The 26149-nt window shown below is 59.3% G+C and overlaps 2 protein-coding genes and 1 long non-coding RNA gene across 11 annotated transcripts in view; all 3 read left to right on the top strand.

Moving 5' to 3' along the window:
- The window catches only part of LOC140843927 (nuclear envelope pore membrane protein POM 121-like), a 31630-nt gene extending 30820 nt beyond the window's left edge, over positions 1-810 (top strand). Inside the window, exon 9 of the mRNA XM_073214461.1 lies at positions 91-810. Within this exon, the coding sequence (XP_073070562.1) occupies positions 91-138 (48 nt within the window). The 3' untranslated portion in view covers positions 139-810. The remainder of the gene's footprint in view (positions 1-90) is intronic.
- Positions 811-3294: 2484 nt separating this feature from the next.
- Positions 3295-10770, top strand: LOC140843930 (uncharacterized). Of its 9 annotated transcripts, XR_012121846.1 has the most exons (6): positions 3322-3827; positions 3946-4092; positions 4794-5940; positions 7071-7273; positions 7622-7934; positions 8239-10769. It is a non-coding gene; the product is annotated as an uncharacterized lncRNA (long non-coding RNA). The 9 variants fall into 9 exon arrangements; XR_012121851.1 differs by having other exon boundaries at positions 3320-4092; positions 7071-7575; positions 7859-7934; positions 8242-10770; XR_012121848.1 differs by having other exon boundaries at positions 3320-4092; positions 7071-7575; positions 7859-7934; positions 8239-10770.
- Positions 10771-13325: 2555 nt separating this feature from the next.
- The window catches only part of LOC140843928 (nuclear envelope pore membrane protein POM 121-like), a 31701-nt gene continuing 18877 nt past the window's right edge, over positions 13326-26149 (top strand). Inside the window, exon 1 of the mRNA XM_073214462.1 lies at positions 13326-13901. The gene's annotated coding sequence lies outside the window, so the exon portion shown is untranslated. The remainder of the gene's footprint in view (positions 13902-26149) is intronic.

Here is a 26149-nt window from a genome sequence, read left to right as displayed (position 1 = left end):
CTGCGGGCCTGGCCCTCCACAGCTTAGGGCACACAGAGAAGCAGTCTCTGGTAGTAACTGCCCTGATGAGGTCTTTTTCCATTGGTGCAGGATCAAGATCCCTGGGAGCCCGACAGAAAACGCAGGCGTATAGCATAGATAACCACGTCGGCAGGAAGTAGCCTACGCCCCATGCCCCCACCCCAGACCCCTCACCCAGAGGCACCATGTTCCTGCAGGAGCGCCCACAGGAGCCATCTCATTCACTCCCCACCACAACCCCGTGCAATGCCCCTGTTCTTCCCAAGGAAGGGAAGCTCCAAGAGGCAGAGAGATGGCACCACGACGGAGAGGCACGTCCACCTGTCTCCAGCACCTGCCCCACTCTGCAAAGACCACCCATCCGGGAGGCTGAGGGCTGGGAGCCAGTTCTAGGCCCCCCACTGCCTGGCTGCCCGACTTGAGTTTCGTCCTACAGTCAGGCCAAATCCACCCTGAGAGCAACTGCTCCCAGACCCTTCCTGCCCACCGAGCCCCTCTCCTCCTGGTGCCCACCTCCTAAGAGTGGGGAGAGGGTGTGCGAGCGGGAGGACCCGGGGTGTTGTGGTTTAAAATCACAGCTCTGGAGTCCCCGCTGCGAGGATGAGAGCCCGGGCTCTGCTGCTTCCTGGCCACAGACGTCGGGGCCATCCCCTCTGCTGGTCCAGCTTCAGTGTAGTGGAGGTTCAACGGGAATAACGTGCACTACTGGGCATTAAGTGAAACAACGTATGTAAAAACTTAGGGCGGCAAACCCTCAGTGAATGGTCGCTGTCACCATCATCAGAATAAATATCCTCATTATTATTATTATTCCCATTGCACCAAATGACAACAGAGGCTTGGCCCCTGTTATCCTTGTTTTCTGTCAGAGAAGCGTGAGATGAGAGAACAGGAAGCTCCAACAAGGACAAAGAAAGACCCTGTGTGTTGGCCGGTGAGCCAGGGTTTGTGAAAGGTGGGGTGGCTGGGCAGAGGGGGTCATTGGCTAGAAACTGGACCTAGCGGGTCAGTGGAGCAGCTCAGTGATCCCTTCTCATCGGGGGGAATGAGGAGCTCCCTCTCAGTCGGGGCATAGCTGAGCCCCTCTAACCGTCACTTGGGGCCAGGGAACCAGGGGTCACTCACCGCCATGACCAGCTCGAATGGGTACTCGTGGACGCGGACAGGAGGCTGGTACTTCTGCACCATGTCCTTGCAGGAGCGCCCACAGGAGCCACTCAGGCACAGTGAGCACAGAGCCCGGGTGACAGGTGACTGGAGAGGCAGAAGCGAGAACCCTGCCCACTGCTCCCCATGCAAGGGGCAGGACCAGCCCCTCTTGGCCCCACCCACGCATCTCCCCACCTCTCAAAGTGATGCGACTGGTCTGATCCCCACATGACTCCAGGCCAGACCCCAAACACCCGCCCTGTTCATTACCAACCGCCCCAGACCACACTCACCCCTCCAAGAGCAATCAGCACCCCCGAACTTTCCTTGGTCCCCACCCCTTCACACTGAGGCCCTCAAAGCACTGCCCACTGCCACTTCATGAAACACACATTCGCAATTCTCACACTCCTACACTTCACCACCCACGCACCCTACAGCTCACCACAGGCGTCCTGACCCTACGGTCCCCCCAAGTATCATTGCACCCGCCCTCCCATGTGCCTCCAAGACATCCTGACATACACACACTGTCTTCGCCACATTTAACACGCGCCCTATCTCACACGCATGCACACCCATGCACGACTCTCCTCCCACGCGGGACTGCCCTTGCACACACAGGCGACTTTGTACACACACGGAGCTCCCTGGGGAATGCACGTACCCAACTCCAAGCACACACAAATTCTCTGTTGTGCACAGACGTATTCGCACACACACTGATGTGCACACGCACACACACACACACGTACACACACAGAGGCACGCACAGGCCCCCTCAGCCCGGCTCACCCTTACCCTCAGAGTCTCCGGGATAACAGCCCCGGGGCAGTGCAGAGCTCAGTCCGCCGGGGCCTCCGCGGCCGCCTGCCTCAAAGCACAGTGCCGACCGCAGCTTCGGACCCTGGGGAGTCCGGCCTTGCGCACTCTGGGGCCCGGCCTGCCAAGGAGGGGCCAGCGAGGCGGGAGCTAGCCCCGCCGGGACACAGCGCTCCAGGCCCGGGGACAGAGGACATCCCGGCCTGGAGCCGCCCATGGCCTGGCTCTACCCACGCCTCTCTGCCACTGGCCCCGCCCAGGTTGACCTGTCCCTGACAGGACCCTTCCCAACCCGGCCCCGCCCAGCCTTAGCCCCGCCGTCCCAGATTGGTCACGCCCATGTGAGCCACGCCCCGTATTGGTCTTTCCCCGAAAACTACCAGCCTCGGAAGACCTCCCCCCAAGGACCCCCTCCCAGTCTCGTTCTGCTTCCAGGCGGACCCTTGCCATGCCCGTCCCCGCCCCCCTAGTAGAGTTTACCTTCGGCCCCTTCCCTTACTCGGATCTGAGCCCCGCGCTCACTGCTGGCCACCGCCCAGGGCCCTCCTGGCCCGCCCGAAGCCCCGCCCACCCACGGCTGTCTCCGGGTCCGCACGTACGGAGCTCCTACCAGGTGCCGGGCGTTCCAGGCACAGGGCAGTCCTTAGTGAACAAAACAGGCAAAATCCTTGCTCGCGTGTTGTTTTCATTCTGGAGGGCAGACAGACGTCAAATAAATACGGCACATACATAGTAAATGAGATGGTAAAAAACATCAAGGAGAGAAATATAGGCAGTGAAGCGTTTCATGAAGCCAGGGGTGTGAGGGTACAATTTAAAACAGGATGGATGGGGGGCCTCCCTGGGAGGGTGACACTTGACATCATCCTCATTTTAGCTCACATCCAAAGCCTTCTAACCCTCCCAGGATCCCCAGGGACCAAGCCTCTCTCCCAGGCCCTCCCTTCCCATTCCCCATGTGTTCCTTCGGCCTGGGGGAGCCAGGAAGCTGGCTCTGAGCAGCCTCACCATTGTGTATGCATTCATTCGACTTTTACGGAGCACCTACTACGTGTCAGAACTGGGGGACATCACCCATTCTCCAGGGGGAATCAGCCAGACAGAAACGCCTGCCCTTGCGTGGCCTGCAGTCCTGGGCAGGAAGAGGGTGTCCAGGGAGACAGAGCGCCCCATGAGGAAATGCAGCGTTGCATCTTGTGATAACGGCCTCGTTTGTGTCCTTCCTAGCGGGTGCAAATCCCTTAATCATTTGTATTCGTTCACTGTATTTATTTGTGGGTCATTGAGGGTCTCTTCCGGGAGACTGTGAGCTCCGAGAGGGCAGGGACCCTGTCTGTGTAATTCATCTGCCCCCGGGTGCGCAGGAGTTGACTGGGGAGCTGGCACTCAGTAGGTGCTCAGTGCGTTTTCTTGATTAAGATGACCAGGGATGGAAATGGAGCGCAAAGTTCCCATCCCTGCCACAAGGTGGCAGCAAATGACAGCCCCTGACTCCTGCGTCGCCCCTAGAAGAGGAAGGCGAGAGACGGGCTCCAGGGATGTTTCGCTGTACCCCGGGGTGGTCAAGGAAACTCGCAAGCCTCTCCTGAGCATCGGTGCAGGGCGCGAGGTGGGCGCGAACACTCAGCTCTTGTTGCAGCACGGAAGGCCTTAAACCGGCACGGAGTGACCGCAGGACAGGATGTTCACGCCTGGAAGGACGGGGCGGAGCGTCCAGCTCCCGGGGCCGCCCTCAGCGGACTGCAGGGTAACGGGAAGGCTCCCGAGTACCGCTCCGAGGGGCCCAGGAGCCCGCCCGTGAAACACGCTGCCCAAATGGTTCTATAGGTGGACAGGTCTGACTGCGGGCCGGCGCATGTGAGGGGTTCTTCCAAGCGCCTGGGGGTCCCAGAAGGCTTCAGAGAGCAGCCTTCCTGGGTAACCGTGCCCCCACGTGTGTGTCCTCCGCCACAGAAGGTGACAGCGTGGGGAGCAGGAACGGGCGTCGGAGATGCAGCGAGCGGCGCACCGAAGAGCCTGGAGGAGAGGGGAGAAGCCCGGAGGCTGCGGCGAGGCGCCGGGTTTCCTGGACACCAGCAGCGTCTCCCCTGCCCCCAGCCGGTGAGGACGTGACCCTGGGTGGGGGCGGAAGGGTGTGACAGCCGGGTGGGTGCAGGGTGCCCGGAGTAGAAAATGCGGCCCAGAGGGAAGGGAGAACCTAGCTCCCTCTCCCTCCAGCCCAAGGGAAGCAAACTGATAGCCCCGCCTACCACGTGTTACCTATTATGAGCGCTGCACTTACCAAGTATTCTTGCCTTTTATTGAGCACTTATTCGGCAATTGCTGCACCCGGCACTGTTCTAAGGCTTTACAAACATTCACACTTGTCAGCCTCAAAAACAACCCCTGTGGTGATGAAAATGTTTTGGAATTTCAGAGAGCTGGCATTCGCACAACAGTGTGAATGCGCTAAACAACAGTGGATTGTACACATTAAATAATAATTAATTTTACATTATATAACTTTCACCTAAATCAAAACAGAGCAACGTTTAAGATCAAAGCTATTTTAATCCTCATTTTAGAGATAAGGTGACTAAGGCACAGACAGGTTGAGTAACTTCCCCAAGGTCACACAGCTGGTGAGGAATTCAAACCCAGGGCTCTGGTTCTCCAGTGCTTCTTGCCCCAGGGCTGCAGTGAAGTACCCAGAAGATGTGCCTTCTTAGTCTGAATTGCAGATACCCAGGCATCCTGGCCTTAGACTGAGAAGGTTCCAGAAAGACTCAGCCTCTATCTGCCGCCTCCTCCTTGCCCTGCAGGAATGACCAGGCCAAAGCTGCCTTCTGGGGAGGAGGTTTTTGAAAACTCCAGAAACCACCGCTCAGCTCTGAATATCTCCACCACGGATCGGCCACTGCCACGGGAAACTCAACCAGTAGTAATGCATCTATTTGAGTAAAACACTGGGCCCAACGCACATGCCTCCGGAAGGCGACCTGCCGGGAAGTGTCCTCAGTGGGGTGGCTCAGACACCAAGAGCAGGTGGGGTGAAGGGCGGGTAGGAGTGAGAGGGTCCAGGCTCCAGACCCTTGTGGGGACACAAGGCCTTGATCTGGGCCCCAAAACACAGAAAGGCCCTGGGCGTGCTGAAGCTGGAGTGGGGCATTGCTTTTCATCGTGGTGAAACACAGCACAAAAGTTCCCATTTTAAGTGTACACTTCAGTGGCTTTTAGGACATTCATAAGGTGATGCGACCATCACCACTCACTGTCTAGTTCCTGGGCATGTTCATCACTGCAGCAGGGAAGCCATCCGTATCAAGCAGTCACCCTCATTCTCCTCCTCCCAGCCTGCACCGCATCTCAGGTGCCCACGGGCTGCGTCTAAGTCCCTTCTTCCTCCTCCTCAGAAGCCGCCTGGATTGGGGAACCTCAAGGGCCATAAGGGTCATAGGCAGGACAGCTGTGTACAGGGGTGCCCAGCTCCATGCGGTGGTCCTCATCATTGGGCACATTTGATCGAACAGGAGTCTGGGGAAGCCAGACCTCGGGGGCTGCCCGGCTGGGCCCTGCCCACCTCGACCCCCAACCCCCTCAAGTCCCATCCCATCCACACGTGGTCCAGGAGTCCACCTGGTGCTGCGTGTGGAGTCAGGGTCCAAGGTGCAGGCCACCTGCGCCCCAGGAGCTGTCAGTGAGGGGGGAGCACAGCCGAGGCACGTGGGGGCCTCCGCTGGCGCTTGGACGGGGCCGCGGGGCAGAGCGGTACGTCAGGTCAGCCGCCGTGAGCCTGGCCCTGCTTCCCTCAGTGTCTGTGGCTGCAGTGTCCCCTCCTGGAAGATGGGGTAATGTGGACAGTCTTCAGGCTTAAAAAGGAAGGGAACGCTGACACGTGCTATGACATGCGTGAACTTTGAAGGCATCATGCTCAGTAAAAGAAGCCCGGCCTCAAAGGACAAGCACTGTGTGAGTCCCCTTGTGTGAGGTCCCCAGCGTTGTCCCATTCAGAGACAGAAGGGGAGCGGGAGCGGCTGCCAGAGGCAGGGGAAGAGGGGGTGGGGAGTGAGGGTTTCACGGGGCCAGAGTTTCAGGTTTGCAAGATGAGAAGGTTGTGCGGGGGGTTGAGGGGGGGGTTGCCCAACAGTGTGAATGTATTTAAGGCCACTGAGCTGTACACTAAAAAATGGTTAAGATGGTAAGTTTTATGTTCTGTATATTGGACTATGATAATAAGAGACTCATAATGAATAAATCGGTAGGGTTAAATAGTGCCCGCTTGGAGGGTGGGGCCATCCCCCACGGGACTCTGTCAAGAGGGTGGCATTTGAGATGGGGCAGTGTAGGAAAGTGACGACTCTGTTCTGCTTTTGTGTCAAGGTATTGATGTACAGTCTTATGAAGGTTTCACATAAGCAACATTGTGGCTACTACCTTCACCCATCCTATCAAGTCCCCCTCACACCCCTTTGCAGTCACCGTCCATCAGCGTAGTAAGATGCTAGAGTCGCTCCTTGTCTTCTCTCCTACACGCCTTCCCCGTGACCTACCTATGTTGGGAATGCTCATTATAATGCCCCTTAATCCCCTTCCTGCCCCCACCCCCTTCCTTTTGGTAACTGCTAGTCCCTTCTTGGACTCTGTGAGTCTGCTGCTATTCTGTTCCTTCAGTCTTGCTTCGTTGTTATCCTCCCCAAGTGAGGGAAATCATTTGGTCCTTGTCTTTCTCTGCCTGGCTTATTTCACTGAGCATAATACTCTCTGGCTCCATCCACGTTGATAACTCTGTCTTATTAAACATAATTTTGGTGCCGTGCAACCCACCCATTTACACTACGGAAGTTAGTGGGGTCTCTTCTAGCTGCCACGCGGCGGTGCGCTCCTCACCACCATCAAGTTCTAGAACATCATCACTGCAGAACAAAACCCTGTAACCATCAGGCGGCTCTCTCATTCCCAGCCGCTCGCCGACTGGCTTTCTGTGTCTCTGGGTTTACCTATTCCGGACGCTCCATATAAATGGAATCAGACGCTATGCAGCCTTCTGCGTCTGGCTTCTTTCACTGAGCATCGTGTTTCCACGGTTTGTTCACGTTCAGCAGGTGCCAGACCCCATTCCTTCTTATGGCTGAACGGTTTACACTCACAGCGCTTCAGACTCCAGGTGGGTGGGGGTTTTTCATCACCGACGACCAATTCTCCAGCGCTCAGGACACCAGCTGGGGGTCCTACAGCTCAACTCGGTCCGGACACTAACTACTGGAGTTAGTGCGCAGCCACAGACACAGAGTCAGGGTATCACGTAAGGATCTCTGCCTGGGGCTGCGTCAGCATCCACACGCCCCCCCACCATCTGGGTAACCCTAACCTAGGAAAAGTGCCCAGGGGGCGTGTGTGTGGGCCCACTTCCAGGGGACTGGCAGAGGAGGGGGCAGAGGGTGGAAGGAGACACCCGTTCCTCCGCCCACCCCACCCACCGCCCTTTCTGCATCCATGACCTTCCTCAGACTCCAGGTCACCTTGATGGCAGCACAGAGTCCTGCTGGGGGCAGGAAGTGTCGTGTGTTGATTTTCTGCTGCTGTCAGCAAATTACCACACGTTTGGTGAGTTAAAAAACAACAAAAAGTTTATTATCCTACTTTTCTACAGATGAGAAATCTGCAATCATTCTCACTGGGCTAAAGCCAAGGAGTCAGCAGGGTCAGCGCCTTTGGGAGTCCTGTAGAGAGACTGTCCTTGCCCTCTGCAGCTTCCGGGGCCTGCCCTCCTTGGCTGGTGGTCCCTCACCGTCAGCGGACCGCACCCCTCCTGTCTGCGCGGTGGGTGGCTGCATGGCCTCCTTCTCAGTGTCCCTGGGCCCCGCATCTCCCCCTCCTCTCTTATTAGGACACCGTCACTGAATCCCGGGCCCACCTTAAACCCAAGAGGACCCCATCTTCAGATCCTTAACTGAATTACATCGGTAAAGACCCTTTTCCCAAATAAGGTCACATTCCCAGGCTCCAGGGATTTAGGATTTGCACTTATTTTAGGGGGCCACTATCAGCCCCGTGCAGGGCCAGTGTGTGCCTGCTCCCTGAGTTGGTCTGCCTCCCGTGGTGCGCTCTCCCCCTCCAGAGGCCCCACCCCTACACCCCGACTCTCTGGGGTCCCATCCAAAAGCCAAGGCCCTGCACTCAAGCTCTGTGCTGGGAGACCTGGGTCAGGGCAGCCCTGGCCTGGGATCCTCTAGGTGGGAAGGAGGATGAGGCCCCACTGCCTCTCAGCAGATGAGCCGTGACGCCAGCCCCCTGTCCAGTCCTGTCCTCTGGAGCTGCCAGGAGCGGTGCAGGGGGAGAGGCTGAGACGCCGCAGTCAGTGCCTCCGGGAGAGATGAAGGAGCCGCGCACGCCAACATAAAGAGGTCTGCTCAGGGCATGATTCTGCCCCCGAGGCGGGGCTCAGACCTAGCAGCTGGGGGCGGGCTTGGGGTGACCACAGGCAGTACATCCTAAGCTTGACTCCGTCAACTGCGCGACCCCAAAGGACACTGCAGCCCAGTCCCGGGCCCCGGCAGCTGCCTCTGCCTTGGGGGGAGGCCGGGAGGCCAGGCCCCTCCTCCGTGCCTGAGCCCAGGCTGGCTCTTTGGAGCAGCCCAGTGCGATAGCCACCGACCACACGTGGCTGTTTAAATTACAATGAATTACAGGGACGTGAATATATCATACTTTATATAAATAATCGTAAGTAAAACATAAACCATAAAATTAAAAACACGGTTGCACGTTCTAAGTGCACAGTAGCCACATGCGGCCTGCGCCTCCCTATACACAGAATATTCCCATCGGTGAAGCCCCCCTGGAGGGGGCTGCTCAGAGTCGCCCCCAGACCAGCACAGCTGCCCCTGTCGGGGGAACAGGGCGGACTGGGCGAGGGCAGGGTGGGGCAGGGACGCCAGGGCCCCGAAGAGGGGGTGTCTGTCCAGAGGCGACTGCTGCTGACTCGTCAGTCCCCGAGGCCTAGGCCCAGTGCGGGGACTAAGCCCGAGCCAGCGACCAGAGAATGGCCCAGGAAGGCAGCCCGTGGGGCCTTGGCCGCCCGGGTCCCTGGCAGGAATGTCTGACCTCAGCAGACAGAGTGGGCAAAGGGCCCGGGCAGGCCCAGACCCAGGCAGGCAGGCAGGAGGGCAGACACCAAGACACAGGGGCAGCGCTCTTTGAGATCCCAAGGGGCAAACAGACAACCCTAATGGCGGACACTTCCTCTCTCGCTGAGTGCACCCCGGGCTTCCTTCCTTGTGAGGCCCACGGACCTGCCACGTTCCTGACCCCTGTCCACCCTTCTGGACTGTGGCCCTTTCATCATGTATCAGCCACTCCCCCCACTGAAGTGCATTTAGGTTCTTTCATTTCTTTAGAAATGTGGTTGACTGTTTTTCTGATCCTTTGCCTTCCCAGACTGGGGATATGTGGGCTGTGGCTCCCTAGCTGTTGTGTCCCCAGCGCTGGGCGCAGAGTAGATGCTTGATGAATTGATGGGTGAATGTGTGGGAGGCACTGTGGGGGCAAGAGGTCAAGATCCTTCCCTGGCAGCGGTGGAGAGCCTCATTCCCAAGCAAATGCCGGTGCCGCACAGGAGGAAGTGTGAGGGGTCCCCCGCCCCTTCCTGCCAGGACTCTGACCACCCTCAGCCTCGGGTCTAACCCTTCCCACAGTGTCCCTGGGCCTCCGTGACTCCGTCTGCCTGGGGTGCTCCTTTGAGGGCCACATGGGATAGGTGCCATCAATCCACCCACAGGTGGCCTCAAAGTTACACCATCACCCCCACCCCGGGGCCTCTGCAGCAAGCTGCCCCAGGGCAGAAACCTCTGTTGTACTGGACCGTGTGTCCTCAATTCCAGGAACAGGACTCGTCGCTATAGTAGGTGCTTAATTAACATCTGATGAACAGAATCTTTTTCTCCACCAGCGTTCTGACTCAGGACCTGCTACCTCTCTCTGGTCCTCCTTTGGGGGCCTTCCCTGCCGCCGTCAACGTGCACTGACCCTCCCATTCACTGTCATCCCTTCTTCATTCAACAAAGATACTGAGCGCCTACCCTATGCCAGGCACCCCACTAAATGGTGGCAGAGGTGGGGATAAGGGCCCTGGCTCAGATTGTAGGGTTTAAATCCTGAGTCCCCTCCTGACCACCTTGAGCTGCCATTTACCATCTCGGAGCTTCAGTTTCCACATCTGAGAAATGGCCAGGGACGGTGCCAGTTTGTCATCCTTGTTGTGGCAACGGGCGTAGGGTGGTTATGTCAAAACCCATCATACCATAAAGATGGTATGCTTTAAATATATGCAATTTATTGTATGTCCTTCACACCTCAATAAATCTGGAAAAGATGGTGCCAACTCCCCAAGCCCATCACTTAACACAGGGCCTGGCACATAGTAAATGTTCAACCAAAGTTATTATTGTTTCTCATTATTGCATGTCTTACTTCACTGATTCCTTTTAAGACCCTATGTAGCACGTTCCAGAGTGTCCCCATTTCCCAGGTAGAGAAACAAGTTCAGAAAGATGAAGAAATTTCCCCAGAGTCACACAGCCAGGAGATGACAGAGCTGGGATTTGACATCTTAGCTCACTGTTTCCTCCCCATTTTACAGACGAAGAAACCGAGGTTCCAAGGGAGAAGTCGCCGTCTAAGGCTGCGCAGCCGGGAGCATGGCAGAGCCAGGATTCCGACCCAGGTTGGCTTCTAGCTAAAACCTGGGTTGATTTTGTATTCTGCACCTTGTGGCCAGGCCTGTCCGTCTCTCAGGCCCCCGGACTCAGGAAGGAATAGGGTCCTGATCTCCTGAGTGGGGCCATCCCCAGGGGCTGTCACACCCTGGACTCTGGCACCAGAAATGCAGCCCCACCGGTCTGGGCCGTGTGAGCCCTGGCAGGGGCCTGTGGGCACAGGAAGTTAAGGGGAGGACGGGAGTCTGGGGCTGCGGTTGTGCAGCCTGTCCTGCGGGGACCCTGGCCTGGCAGAGCCTGCTTGCCCCACCCAGCTCCACTCTCTGCCCTGGCCCCGTGACGTGCTTACTGGGTGGCCGTCTCGGCCAGGTCGGAGAGGCCCAGGGATGGGCTTGAAATGAGGTGTCCAGAGATAGGGAGCAGGTGGTGCTGGGAGCAGTCCGGGGTTCAGGACGAGGCCTCGATCTGCAAGATGGACCCACGGAGGCAACGTAGCTGAGTCAGAAGAGGCCTACCCGGTGTGGAGCGGGCGTCTGAGAGGACCCTGCTGGGCTGAGGGTTAGCCCCCTAGGTGGCCAGGTTTCCAGCTTCTGGCCAAAGGCCCAGGGCCTCTAGCCAACTACTGGTGGGGAGCTATTTCAACATTCTGACACCAGACACTGCTGTACAGGGGCACACCTGCGTCCCAAGGACTGGCAGGAGGTCCACCTGGGCGGTGGCTCCCCAGGGGGCAACAGGGGGGCTGCTGGGCAGACACTGGGGAGGAGGCCAGGATGGGCAGTCTGCCATGGGCCCCGGTCAGGTGGGGGCCCAAGGCCCATTCTTGGTGGAGGTGACTCAGGGGCAGGCGGAACGGGTGACTCACCACAGACCCTCTGTGCTGCTGCTGCCAGGGCCCAGCCTCTCCCTGGGCCCCAGGGGTATTGTGCAGAGCTCACCCGGCCCCCAGCCCAGGACTGTGAGTCAGCCCATCTGGGCTGAGGGGCCAGCATGATTTTCCATCCTTTATATTGTTCTGCAAGGAAAGTAAATATGTGTTACAAAACATGGGGTGAAGCGGGGCTAGCCCCCTCTTGGCCCCTTGGGCAGGGAGCAGAGGGTCCTCTGTTCCAGGCTCTCTGCACACATCATAGCGCACTGGCTCTTCCCCATTTCAGAGTTGGGGAAAACAATATTCAGAGAAGTTAAGCCACCTACCCAAACTCTCACAGCTGGGTGTGTAGCAGAGCCAGGACTCAAACCCAGTACAGCTTCAAGCTACAGCCTGTGGGCTCTTCCTGGGTGGCTGTGGACCAGGGCCTGTGGGTCAGGGCCCCAGGGTCGGCATTTTCCCCTGGGGAACCTTATGCACAACTTCGGAGCTGCTGCATCCTGCCATGTCCTTCATCCTTTTAAAGTCCCTGGACGCTTTTGGAACCTTAACAATTTGAGGATCATCCATTTGTTTTATTATTACTAATATTTATCCCTCCCCTTCCCTTAAAAGAAAGGCCCTTTGCTATTTTTTGGTTTTTCCCTTTGCCCCTCAGTGTAGTAGAAGCAGGCAGCCAAGGCTGGGAGGACGTTAGCAAGTATCTGTTGAATGACTGAATGAATGAACTCACTGGAAGAAATAGATTCTCTCCCCTGAAAAATGCATGTATGGACACGCACAGTTTGAAAGCCACCCTGGGAGGATTCATAGACCCCCTTAAGACCACCCACAGATGCCCCGTTAAGAATAAGGTTTTCCTAAAGTTTCTAACACTTCAAAACAAGTCCTTAGGCAGCTGGAACAAGAGATGGCCCAGAGGATGCTGGTGTTCTCAGGTGTTCTGGGGTCTGGGACAGGAAAGGCCCTTGGGAGTCAGCTTCCCCACCAACCTTACTTTAGAGGTGTACAACAGCTGGGGAAGGGCCTGGCCTGGGGATTCTGGGTGCCCCTGGGGCTTGTGCTGCCCTCCCCTCCCCAACAGACGTCTTGGATCCCCAGCTGCGCCCTTTGGCCATGAGCCATCTTGCTGCCATCTAGCATCTCCCCTGGAGACTGTGTGCTCCTGCTCCCCAGCCGGGCTCAGACCACCCAGAACCTGCCCAGCTGCGGTGGCCCCCTCTGGCCTCACCCAGACTCCATTTTCTGTCCATCCAACTGCAGGCTTCTCTAACGGCACACGGTGTGACCCAGGCACTCAATGCCCACTGTCTAGCCTGGCCACATGCTGGTGCAAAGTCTAACTCGGGCACACAGCAGTACACAGTATAACCGTGCACATGATGGCCCAATTGTGCAATGGCGCCATTCTGAACCAGAATCCGGCAGTTTTTATAACCAGCCGTGAAGTATTTCTATGATGCCAGGGCCTGCAGTTATTATAGGATTATTTCAAGGCTTATTTTGTATTATTTTGTCTGCCCTAGATGATGATAATGAGGGCAAAGCTTCCCACACGTGGGACCAGGCGCTGTGCTAAGTGCTTTGTGTGAATTACCTGCAGGAATCTCGGAACGCTCTGGAATGTGGGCAGGTATTGGGCGACACCGAAGGAAACAGGCTGGGGGCGGGAAGAAGCCTCGCCTAGGAGCCTGCGGACCATTTGTGGCGGCAGGATTTGAACTCAGGCAGGCGCAGACCAGAGCCCCCCCTCCTCATTGCCATGAACACTGCTACCACCTGAGTGTCATTCCCCAGCTATCCAGGGCCCGGAGACCCACACGGCGTCTGCCACACGGGTGTGGGGTGCCCACCTGGGTGTCAGCCACGGCGAGGGGACGGCTGAGGGCCCTGGGCGGCGGAGAAGAAGAGAGGGGCCCTCAGCCAGGGGCGCGCCGGGCCAGCTGCGGAGGGACTCGCTGCGCGCCCCGGCCCGGCCGGCGGGCCACGGGGAGGGGCGGGGTCCCGCCTGGACGCTGGCCCCGCCCTCGGCCGCGGCCGGCGCCGCGCTCGCGCGCGCAGGGTCCAGGGCGCTCGCCCAGCGGCCCTGGAGGCCCCGCCCCGGGGAGGTGAGCGCCACCTTCCCCCGGGAGCGACCCGGGGGCCCGCGGCCGGCGCGCGCCCCGCCCCTCGCGAGTAGTTTCCCGGCGCCGCCGCCGCGCCGCACTCGGCCGTCCGTCGCCGCCGCCCGCTCGCCTGCGCTCGCCGCTCGCCCTCGGTGCGCCGCCCCCGCCGCGCGCCACGATGAACTCGCTCTTCAGGAAGAGAAACAAAGGCAAATACAGCCCCAAGGTGCAGACCCGGAGGTAAGGGGCGCCGCCCGCCGCGCTCGGGACGCCCTCGGGAATCCCGCGCGCTGCGGGGCGGCCCGGCGGGGAAGCACCTCCGCGCGCGTGGAGGGACGGCCGGGCCGCGCGGGCTGCCGGGCGCCCGGGAGGCACGGGCCTGGGAAGCCCAGGCGTCCGGGGACTGAGCCAGACAGGGGTGCGCGACGCGCGGGAACACGGGGCCGGAGGGCCGCCCTTCAGCTGGCAAGCACCGTCGGAGGGGGACTGGGATGGGCCGGGGGTGCCCGGGGGAAGCACGGTATCTGGCACCACAGAGTTCTAGGTGTCTGGCGAGGGGCGGCACTGACTTGGGCGCCCGGACGGCGGGGACCGAGGTGGAGGTGCAGGACAACTCCGTGTCCTGGCGTCGCCCTTGCGCCGGGGGCCCTCCTGGACCGGGAGGCACGGCCGGGGTGCGGAGTGGTGTGCCTAGAGGACGCTACACCTTGGGCGGGGGCGCCGCGGGGAACCCAGGAAGCATTGTCTAGGGGCGCACGGGGGCAGGGCGCTTACCAGCCCTTCTTAGCGCGCGGGTGCTCCCAGTTAGGGAGGGGCGAGATGGGAGTGGCGGGTGCCACCTGCCACAGCGCTTCCCGGCACCTGCCACCCTCTGCTCCAGAGCCTCGCCGAGAGGAGCCGGTGGGGGGGGTGGGGGGGCACATGCTGAGGCGCCCCGGCCCCCCCGCCCCCAGGGCAGCCACGCTGGGGTCTACACCGGGGCCTCCTCCCAGCTGCATGGTTTCTCAGGGGCGTGCCCTACTCCACCCCCAGCCCCAGCCCCGAAACTGGCAACATCTCTGAACAACAGGTTCCCAGGGAGGCCTGGGAAGGGAATGACAAGTCTTGATGTGTTTGCGTTGAGAAGGCAGCCCACGTCCGTTCTGATATAAGCCTCATGGATTCATTTAATAACCGGTTTAGGGGAGCCTCCTGGAGATGCTGAGGTTGATGGCGAGGGTGGAACTTAGGTCCCTGCCTCTTCCCTGGTCTAGGGAATGTGAGGTGGGGGTTCCCCACTTGGAGAGCTCTACCAGGCTTCTCCCAACAAAGGGCTTCATTCCCCGAGTTGCATAGCCCACCTGTGTGGGAGGACCCACCCGAGGTGCCCTGTTCATGAGCCCACCCTCTCACTCCCTAACCCCAATTCCCCAGGCCCCAGATTAGGGCGAGAAAAAGACTCCAGCCAGGGCTTTCACCCCACTCTGTGGCCCAGCCCAGGCAGAGCTGTGGGACAGGTGCAGGTGGGCCTGGGGAAACTGAGTGGGGGGCGTGTGCAGGCTCTGTTACCATGAGTTCCAGCCCTGCAGAAACTCCTCAGCCCTGTGATCCCAGCGCCCCCATCTCCCCTTTGGGCTGTTCAAGTTCAGAGGCATGTTTTCTCCTCTCCTCCAAGGTCCCCCCGCCCGACAGCTTCCCTCATCTTCCACAACCCCAGAGACTGGGCAGGGCCGTGCCCGCTGCTCCTCTGTGGCCGGGTCCAGCTGGCTCTCAAACTCAGCTGGGGTCCCGTCCAGTCCCTGGGCTGTTCTCTCGGCATTGCACAACCGCATACTCCGTGCCAGCCACGGAGGGCTGTTCTGCTCTCCCAGTACCAAGACTCGGCCCCTCCAGTGCCTCCCACGTGGACACACGCACACAGCAGGAGATGGGCCACGCCTTGCCCCTGTGTCTAGTCCCCCCAAGGCCCGGGCTTGGACGTAACAGAAAGTTATAATGAACCCTGAGGAGCCCGGACGTCTCGGCCTCCCCAGTAGGGGGTTGGGAAGGAAGCAGTTCTCATCTTTTTCAGCGCTGGGGACTCAGGGACTGGAGTCCTACCCCAATTCCACCCCTCTCTACACTCTTGCCCGGGGCACCCACCCTCTGGGGGAGGCGGCTGGGCTCCTGGAGGAGGGGCATCCAAGCGGGCCTGGGATGGGTGAGGAGAGGGCGCAGAGTGGGGGGGTGTGCATCCACAGGCCTGAAGCTGGAAGGGCGTCAGGGAGCAGAGCGCGTTGGGGAGGGGTACAAAGAGTACGTTTGTGTACATTTAAAAAAACATTCAGACGAAGCAATTCTGTTAGTTTGTTTCGGGATGCAGACACAGATAGGTGTTGAAAATGTAGATTTAGGAAGAAACCTGCAGCTTCAAAATTCTGCTGTCCCAGCGGGGAGGGGCTAAGGAATCATGAATGATAGCATTGTATTTCCTTTTAAACAATATTAGAAGCAAATATGGCAACTGGGGTCCATCAGCTGTCTCGGTGGTAAGAGTCTGTTTCGCGCTTCCTTGCGTGCTGGAGCTAGGTCACCAGGTGCCCAGTTGTAGGCACCTGAGGGCTGGGATGGATGGACGGGGAGAGCTGGCAGCGGGAACGGCATGGGCAGGAGCCTGGAGGGAAGCCCCGAGTCCTCTGTCCTGGGCTCCTGTGTCTTGGTGAGCTGGGAGTGGGCAGTAGCCTCAGGAGGCCAAGGTGCCTGAGGCCTGGGGAGAAGGAACGGAGGAGAAGCAGGAAGGTCCCAGGCGGGAAGACACGAATAGAAAATCTCAGGAAGTGGGGGGCCAGGAAAGGTGTGGACATACAAGGGGATCTGAGATTGAGTCCCGAAAAGCTGCCCTAGATTGTGATCATGTTATCTTGCTCAGGTAATACTGCATCCCCTCTCTTGTCCAGGTGAGGCTCAGAGTTTGAGTAACCCACCCAGGGACCCTCGGCTTCTCTCACCTCAGTGTTCTGAGCCAGGAGCCGGCGGGCAGGGTGTCCCAGCAGGCCCCCTGGCCCATCGTTTCCTGGGCAGAGGGGTTTGCTGGGTCTGTAAGATAAACACACCCTGAGCTGTTCGCTGGCTGGCAGCTCCCCCTGGCCCTCTGCCCTCGCAAGGCTGCATGGCTGCAGGAACACTGGTACATGCAGAATTCTTTGCTCCCAGTAGCTGGGCTCAGGTTTCAGACCCGTGGCGCTTGCGGCTTTCGCTTTTCTGTCCTGGGCTTGGTCACTTCTTGGTTCCAGTTAAAGGTTGCAGGAGAATTCAGAGTTTGTGCCTCCAGAACAGGGGGTCCTCTTCCCTACTCCTCATTGCTGGAGTGTCAGCTCCCTAAAGGCAGGGACTTTGTATGCTGTGAGATTGCTCCTGTCCCCATAGAATGCTGCCTAGCACAAAGTAGGTGCTCAGCAAACAGTGGTGGAAGGTCCGTTTTGACTCTGTGACTTGGAGGAGTGTGAGGTGGTGGAGAGGACTGGAGATGAGGCGGTGTGAAGCGTCAGGTGTGTAGCAGGTGCTTAGTTAATAGAGGCTGGTACTCCTTGTCTGCTGGTCTCGAACCTGAGTGACCTCCTCACGCTCTAGGGTGCCAAGATTGCCTTGAGCCCTGTTTGAACCTTGCAAAGCATAGTCCTTTCAAGACATGCCCTGGTGTTACGGGAAGCAGCTGGAACGATGAGCGCCCAGAAGCGTGGGCCCGGAGCGGGATGGCCTTCCCTGGGCAGACGCAGATTGGGCCGTGAAACAGCCAGAGTCACTGCAGCAGCAATCTTCTCAGTTTAGACTGTGCTTCCCCAGGATTATTAGCTGGGCGTGGAGGAATTCACTGTCTGATCACCACAGAAGGTTTCAGTAGAGAGAGTATCAGTCACCTGGCCGATCAATCTGGTGTTTATTGGGTGCTCCCTTGAACTGTTTGCTCACAAGACTTCCTTCCTGTCTGGTCCCCGCAGCCCCGGGACACGCTGCTGGGCTTGTGCCGTCATCCCCAGCCCCGGCTGCATGTTAGAATCATCTGAGGGACTTTGAAAGCAGTGTCCAGGCCCTATCGCAGACCAGTCCAGTCACAATCTCTGGGGCAGGGCCCAGGCTTCAGTTTTTTATGAGCAGCTAAGAGTGCGAACCACGCATTTACACTGACCGCATTGCTCCACCTTGTCTCGGAGCCACATGCACCTCGCTTTTCCTTTTCAGAACGTTGCACTCTGTTCTTTTATTCTGAGCCTTCCCGTTCCGCTTCGTTCCCGGAGTGCGCCTCATAAAATGGCACCAAACTGGCTTTTGCTCTTGTACTTTCACGTGAGAATCTTTCAGGAGGAGAGTTTAACTCGTTCACGTTTAATATAATGGCTGGTGTGTTTGGACCTATGCCTGCCGTATAATTTTGCATTTCCTGTTTACCATGCGTTCTCTTTGTTTCCTTTTTGCTCTTTTCCTGCAATTTATTGGACTGAGCTGTATTTTCACAGTTAAGTCAGGATATGAGGCCTGGATGTGGCGGAGTGGATGGACACCCTGACACAGGCGGTCTGCATCCTTGTAATTATAGTTAACAGGGTGCTTTTCTTTGTCTTGCCTGTTAGGTTATAAACCGTTGGACAGTAAGGACTTACTTATCTGTTGGGGGACCTTTCTGTGGCCCTTAATTCCAGCCTCATGTCTGTTTGAGATTCAATAAATAGGTGTTAAATTGAGTAGATGTTTTATATAGCATGGACAATGACTGTCTCTGGGGTAATAAAGAAGGGCCTGTCCCTGGGGCCTGTAAGAGAGCTGGTGAGATGACAAGGAGCTGGGGCTGGGGGTGAAGATTTATTCCGCAATGATTGACAATCTAAAGACCAGCTGGGGTACAGCAGTCACCTGCGCAGCTGCTTACTAACCCTACGGCCCCAGGCAGGTTCCCCCGCCCCCAGGCTCAGTGTGCTCATAAGCGCTGGGAGCAGTAACAGTACTGACCTCACAGGTTGTTACGAGAATCAAAGCAGGAGCGTGGGTCAGGCACGGGGTGGGGTGTGGCCCACAGAAGGTGTTCCCTCCGTGCCCCTAAAGGTGTGCTCCCCTTTTCGGCTGGGCTCCCACATAGTAGCATCTTAGGAGAATGACTCAGTCCTCAGTTGCCACCCCTGACTGTTACCCAACCTCTGGGGTCAATGGTAGATGGGTTTGTTTAAAGATGTCAACAGGGTATCAATTTCTCTGTCTCCCCTGGGTGGTGAGCACCTTGCGCTTCCTCCCATTTTCCCGATGTCACTTTGTGGCTTGGTATTGGTGGCCCCTCTTGTTGTTAGGAGGTGGCTCTGGAGCCTGTTCAAATCCTGGCACCCCCCCTCCCACTTCCCAGCTGTGTGACCTTAGGCAGGTTTCTTAACCCCTCTGATCCTCAGTTATCTTCATTTGGAAAATGGGGAGAGAGGAACTGCTATCAGACTTCTCAATTTGATATCTATTTGTTGAGCCCCAAGCCTGTCCAAGGCCTGGAATTAAGGGCTACCAAAAGGCCTCCCCAAAAGTGAGTAAATCCTTATTGTCCAAAAGTTTATAGACTCATAGACTAAGCAGAGTGCCCCAATGGCTGTGAATGTGCCTTTCTCCTGGGGCTAGAAGATGTGAGCACACGGAAGGGCTGCGTGGGAGACGGACGCCTCGTGGGTGCTCTTAATGTTTAGTAGTTCCTATGAAGTCGTTTCCTGAGCTCGTATTGTGTGTGCCTTTGTGTCGAGGACGGGACAGCTGTGTGGGAGGGACAAACAGACCTGCTCAGCCAGTCAGTGTTTAAAGAGGTGGAGGCTGGGGGCCACCCAACACCAAGAGGTGAGGCTCCCCCCAGGTCCGGGGGTCCCCAGGAGCTGCTCGAGCTCCAGTCCCGGAGGCCGGCGGGACCCAGAAGAGGAAGACCGTGGCCGCAGGAGGCCAGGCCAGGCCCCTTCCGCCTGCTCCCCGGAAAGGTGTGCACTCCTGCGCGTTCCAGGCATTCCGAGGCTGAAGCCTCCGCTTCTCCTTCATGCACACCCACTGAGACAGAATTAACCCCGAAAGGGAACAACCGTAGCCACGATCAAGGGCCAGAGCGTTGGGGTTGACTCGGGCCTGGAAGACAAGGGGGCGCTGGCCAGGGAGGAAGGGCTGTCCCCCCGCAGATGCGCCCCATGCCTGCCGCTTCCCGTCTCCACCCACAGACAGAGCACATTGGCTGTGACCAGCAGGGAACAGGAAGGGACCTGGGAAAGGGGCAGATGGTGGGCTTGTAGCCTCTCCGTGGTCTCTGGGGCGTGATCTGTTCCCCAGAGTGGCAGGTCAGGAACGAGGTAGCCTACAGGGAGGGGGGGCCAGGGAGCAAGCCAAGTGCCCGTGGGTGTTTCCCCCGTGGCCTGTGGGCCGTCAGGCAGTCAGGGACCCATAGACAAGCCCTGGCCTTGGGCTCGGTGTCTGGCCAGCCCATGTGGGTCCCAAGGGACAGTGGCAGGGAGCCAAGGAACGGGCATTAGGAGGCCTGCCTCGGTGCCAGACTCTGCACGGGGCCAGCAGATGCCCCGAGCTTCTGTCGGCTTTATCATGGCAGACCTGACACGCTGTACCCATCGTGGGCTCCCAGCAATGTGGTCCAGAGACCACAGGTTCACCAGAAGTGGGCTGTCCTTTCGGTAAGCGTCCGCCACACGAGGGGTGCTTAGAACGCACACATGTGCTGGCAGTAGAACCGGCATGCCAGGCTTTGAAGACTTAACGTGAAAAATGTCGCTTTCATAATGTCCTCTTGACTACCTGTCAAAAAGATATTTTAGGTATGTTAGGTTAAGTAAAATGCCATAGGAAAATTAAGTTCACCTGTTTCTTTTGACTTTTTGTCATGTGGCTGCTAAAGAAATTTAAACTACAAATGTGGCTCGCAGTTGATTTGTAGGGGACAGAAGTGGCTTTGCACACAGAGCCACTAAGTACCCAGTCCTCCCCTTTGGGGTGTTTCCTACCCATCAAGTGTGTCTTTGTGTTTGCTGCTGTGCGAGAGACCCGGTCACCCTACTGTCTGGAACAGGAAATTAGGGCCAGGCAGGTGGAATAGCACATGTGGTTACACCAGACCCGGGCACAGGTCCCAGGACAGTCGCTGGGTGTGAGGACATGGCAGTGGATGAAACAAAGTACCCCGCAGCCCTGAGCCTCCGCAGTGTGACCGCAGCGTCCGGGTGCTTCACAAAGATCACCTTGGATTGTCTCAGGCCTCTGGGCGGGATCGATTCTTATCCCCATTTCGCAGTCAAGAAAATAGACCCAGAGAGGCACCAGGGCTGGCGCAACAGCACGGGCTACATTCTTCCCCGTGCCAGGCTGACTCGGTTTCCTCCCTGCAGACAGGCTAGAGAGGAGAAGGCACCCGTTGGCGCACTGTGACTTGGGCAGGGAGGGCTTGAGGCAGGGTGGCTCCCATGGTGGCGGGGGGGGTTGGCCATTCATGGTGCCCTGGGCCTCCTGTGGGGGTCAGGAGGCCGGGATGCGGTCCCTCGGGGGGTCTGCTGAGCCCGGTCAGGAGGCGGGGAGACGGAGTGGGACAGCTGGGCATGCGGGCGGGAAAGGGGAGACCGTGTCTCGGCCAGGGTGGCCCCCACTCAGAGGCCGTCGGAGGGCGAGGCCGGCACACAGGCTCTGAGGCAGGGAAGAGCGCTGGCCACCTGGACGGGGCGGCCGCGCACAGGGTGAGGGCTGGGGCCCTGTGGGCGGTGGGCAGGAATGTGAGCTCTATTTTGCGCTCCAGTTTGCGGCCGGCTGGTGAGGTCTGGTTGCATCTCAGGAAGATGTGACAAATGTGCAGGAGCCGGCTGGGGGGGCTGTTGCATTGGTCCAGGCGAGGCGGCAGCCTGATCAGGTGGAGATCTGTTCCCAAGAGGAACCGGGGAAGGAGAGGCCAGGACCTGGGGTGCTTCTCAGGGCCCTGCTTGAACAACCGGGTAGGCAGGTCCTCCCCACCCTCCCCTTCTGCGGTTTCCCTCCTGCAGACGGGGCGGGTTCTCAGAGCAGCAGAAACCCTGTGGTGCAAACAGCCCTGGACCCCTGCAATCCCTAAATCCCCCGGGCCAGTCCTCAGCCCAGACCCAGGACCAGGCCTGGGGTCATGTCCTCCTGGCAGCCTCGTTGCCCTTGTTACCCAGATACATGCATCAGCTCCCCTGCAGGGATTGGAGGAGACATTTCCGAATATTGAGGTCATGTGTGAATCCCAGGGCCGCGCGCCATACCTGTGGTGCAGTTGAGCGAGGTGGTGAGGCTGAGGAAGGGGCCGGCGGCATTCACGCAGACCTCTACCAGGGTGCTGTTGGCAAGTGTGGTCTGGCAGGGGCCGCGCAGGGTCAGCCCGAGCCCAGGTCGGCCACCAGGCGGGCAGGACCAACATCGCCCGAAGCTCCCACTCAGTCTGGCATGCAGTGCCCTTCTCTGTGGCGTGCACCGGCCCAGGGTTCCTGGTCTACAGACACACAGCCGCCAGCAGCACCCGCAGGCACGGCCCTGGGCCCCTGCTACCATGGGGAGTAGGCCTCCCCTTCCTCAGACAGAGCCCCTTTCCGGGTCCAAGCTGGCTGGGGACCCTTTGTTTCCTGAAGGGCCCCCTGACCCCACTTCCATGCCAAAACTGGCGGGAAGGCCTGTGCCCCAGCTGAGCCAGGTCACAGGGAGCTACCTCATTGGCCTGCAGGGAGAGGGTGAGGGAGCCCCCACCGTCCATGCCTGTGTCGAGGTACAGCCGCATCACTGAGGGCATGTCCGACCGTACCGACACGGAGACACTGTCCAGGGGCCGGAACCGCGCAGACACCACATCCACGTCTTCCCGCACGACGGGATACCTCGTTTGGAAGAAGGAGCCACTGCCCAGCCCGTGGCTCCTGCCTGGGTCTTGGTGGACGAGGCTCAGGGGCAGCAGGCCAGTGGAGGCGTTGCGGCTCTGGCTCTGGCTGCTCTGAAGGTGCCGCGACGTCATGGTCTTTGGCCTGCAGGCTGACGGGAGCACCAAGGCTCAGCCGGAGGGAGGCATGGGGGTCAAGTGCAGGGGGCAAGACATCCCGGCCTGCCCTCCCTGCACAACCCACCTGTGAGGGCAGCCACGATGCTGAATGCCACGGACACCCGGGCCCCCCCCAAGCTCTTGGCTGTCACTTGGATCCACCTGCCCCAGGGCAGCGAGGGTAGCAGCAGGTGGCAGGTCCCAGTGGGGCCGGGACAGGCCAGTACCTTCTGGAAGTTGCTGAGCAGGGTGGCTGAGCCCATGGTGAGGTGCACGGGGCAGCCCAGGCTCCCGTTGGACACACAGCCCTTTAGGTCCAGATGCAACTCCTGGGTGTACTCAGGGATGAAGGTTCTGTGGCCAAGGGTATGGCCTGGTTTAGCTTCTGCAGCTTCCACCAACCTTCCCGCGTGGTTTGCACTCAGGGTGGTGGCCAAAGAGGCCCCACTGCCCAGCACAACCCTGAGGCCCAGGCCCCTGGCTATCCTACCAGCCCAGGGACAACAAACACCAGGCCCACCCACTCCACCAAGCCAGACGCTGGGCCTCCCCCAAGGGCTCCCACTCACTTGAGGCAGCTGGGTCGGGAGAGGAGGGTCTGCAGAAGGGGCACATCTGGCTCCAGAATGGAGACCTCCACCACCCTCACGACCAGCATGTCCGGCTGGCAGACGTAGGCACAGGTGGGAGCAAAGCCCTAGGGAAAGAATGAGTGGTGGGGGAAAAGAATGTACACGTGTGGGGGAGTTGGGCAGAGAGCCCAGGGGGGCGGCTGGCGTGGGCAGGACTGGGCAGGGCAGCCTAGAGCAAGGCCTGCGCTGAGGACGTAACTGCCAAGGACAGACATTCCTGCACCGAGGGGTCCTGCCCCTTCTACGTGGGCGGCACCCCGCCTCACCTTCACCTCAATCTTGTGGGATGAAGGGGGCAGGTGGGCAGCCACAAACCCGTCCCCGGGTGCAGGGTGGGAGATGGTCACAGAGGCGTTGCTCTCGGCATCTTGACGAGGAAGGGCGGCTGCACAGAGGTATTGTCGGGGAAGCTGGTGCCCAGGGGGCTGATGACCGGAGGGGCGGCGTAGCGGAATACGTGGAGCAGGGAGAGCAGGGCAGGCATCAGATGTGGGCCTTGGGTCGGCGAGGGTGGGCACCTACACGGTGATCGCCACGTTGGCACACGTGGGGCTGCCTCCCCGTGACACGTGGCACAGGCAGCGCAGCAGCATGGTGCCTGGGGGCACGCGGAATTGGAAGAGCCTGGCGCCGCCATACCAGCTGTAGAAAGACAGCTTCTGCGGGGACTGCGGGAACTGCCCGGACACCAGCCTGACATCTGCGGGGAGAAGGTGCTGTTAGCCAGGGGGGCACTGCCCTGGCCCCAGAGAGAAAGCGCAAGGAGCCATGCTGGGTGGGTCTGCAGCCCTGGGACATCGGCCAGGCCGCTGCCGCCTCCAGCCCCTGGCAGTTGTGTCTGGCCTGGCAGGGCCCGGGACTCAAGTTTTCCCTGGGGACTCACATTCCTGCTCAATTTCTGCACACGAAACACTGCTTCCGTCACCTTTCCAAGTCCCTCTACCCCCACTTCCATCTCGTCACAGGCTCACACCCCATGCCCACTCCCTGCCACCTCTGTCCAGATTGCCCACAGCCCACCTCGGGCCTTATCACAGCAGCACCCCAGCATAGGTGTCCCCAAATGCCTCAGACCTCGGTGGGAACCAGCCTCTCCGGCACGCTACTCAGGGTCTCCCTCACACTGCAGCCCTGAGGCGCTCAGGGCCCAGAGATGGAGGCTGACGGACACAGGAGGTGATGGGGAGCCCCACCCCTCCTCACCTCTGCTCTGGGTGCCGGACACCAAGACAGCCCCTCCTCCTCGGAGGCTCCCAGCTGAGGGTCGTGTTCCATGCTCTTGGCCCCCCTGAGAAGCCAGGGGCCTCAGATCTAGAGGCTGACCACCTGCTCAGGCCCACGACAGCTTGGGGCACAGCTGGACTGGAGCCTAAGCCCTCTCGCCCAGGGAGGTGGCAGGCAGAGATCCCGGGGGGAGGGACCTCAGGCTGGAGGGCAGGCCACCCATGCTCTGGTGGGCACGTGCAGGGGCCCAGGGTGGACAAACTGCCCGTGGCCCCAGCGTGGGGCTCCTGCGTGAACGGGTCCTTCAGTGCCTCTCTGGCCCCCCAGCCCTACACCTCCCAAAGCTGTCACTCTGCTCACCCCCCATCACGGCAGCCTTTCCAACCAGCTCTGGGGTCTTCACAGAGGCCTGAGGCCCCATCCTGGATTAGACCCCTCCTGGGAGTGTCCACGAACCAGGGCATAACCTCCCCTGGCACACGTGCCCATGCCGTGCAACACGGGTGGGTGAGGGTGCCCACTGAACAGCTCTCGGTCCCCCCCCCCACCGGGTGGCTGACTAGGCCCAGGGGCTGGCTGCATGGAGGGAGCCCAGCCCCTGTGCCAGCTCAGCCTCGTGCCCATGACTGTGGATACCAATTACCCTCTCTGCGTCCCAGCCTCCTGATGAGTTATCCAAGGTGGTGACCCTCCCTCCAAGGTTAATGGGTGTTAAAGTGCTTCCAGAAGAAATGCACGGAACACAGCAGGCTATGGCCTCACTTTCCTCCAAGCTGGGTGCCTCTCTGCCCACAGGAAGACTGGAAGCTCATACCACGCCATCGCTAAGGCTGGTGCCCCTCCACGTGAGCAGGTAAGGGAGCCAGGAGAATAGCTGGCTCTCCTGCCAACCTCCTGAACCTCCCACGGACACACGCTGAGAAAAGACAACCCACTCGCAAAGCCAGTCTGAGCTCCACTAGAGCCACGCATGGGGGTGCTGGGCAGCATTCCAGGTGTCCGCTGGCTACCAGGTCCGACCCACCAGGTGTGGCCTCAGTGCTGAACTAAGGCTGCTGCAGCCCCTGGGATAACATGATGACAGGGACCAAAAAAAACGAAAAATGCTTGTTGCTGAGGCAGGGCCGCCTCCCCCATTCCCTCCTGAGAAGTAGGGGGCCTTAGCGAAACAGCCAGCCAGCTGGCACCCAGCCCCCTGACCTGAGAGGGGCAAGGCCTTCTGACGTCCATGGCCCTGAAGTACCAGCCCGCGCACACCTGGAACCAAGCTGTGAAATTTCAGCAGGTGCACCAGAGAGAAAACACCTGCTCAGGGGCGCCCCTAAGACCAACTGGTCCCCCACTCCCAAGACCAACACAGCCCCTCCAGCATCCCCCCACTGTGGGCTGCAGTCTCACCTCCCTGCCCACAGGGTAACCCTGGTGAACACACCAGGCCATTAACACACTAGTCTGGGCCGGATGTGGTAGGCACATCTCTGGTACCAGGAAGTGCCAGCTGTGTGCACCCCAGCCTGGCCCCACAAGCCACTTCTAAGGACACAGGTGAGAAGAGAAAGGAAAGTCCCTGAGCCCATCCTGGGAACCTGAGAAAGGGCATTCGGTCCTGCCCCCTCCAAACTAAAGCAGGC

The sequence above is a fragment of the Manis javanica genome, chromosome 10 (genome assembly GCF_040802235.1).
Source record: "Manis javanica isolate MJ-LG chromosome 10, MJ_LKY, whole genome shotgun sequence".
NCBI lineage: Eukaryota > Metazoa > Chordata > Mammalia > Pholidota > Manidae > Manis > Manis javanica.
This window is presented reverse-complemented; position numbering and strand designations above follow the sequence as displayed.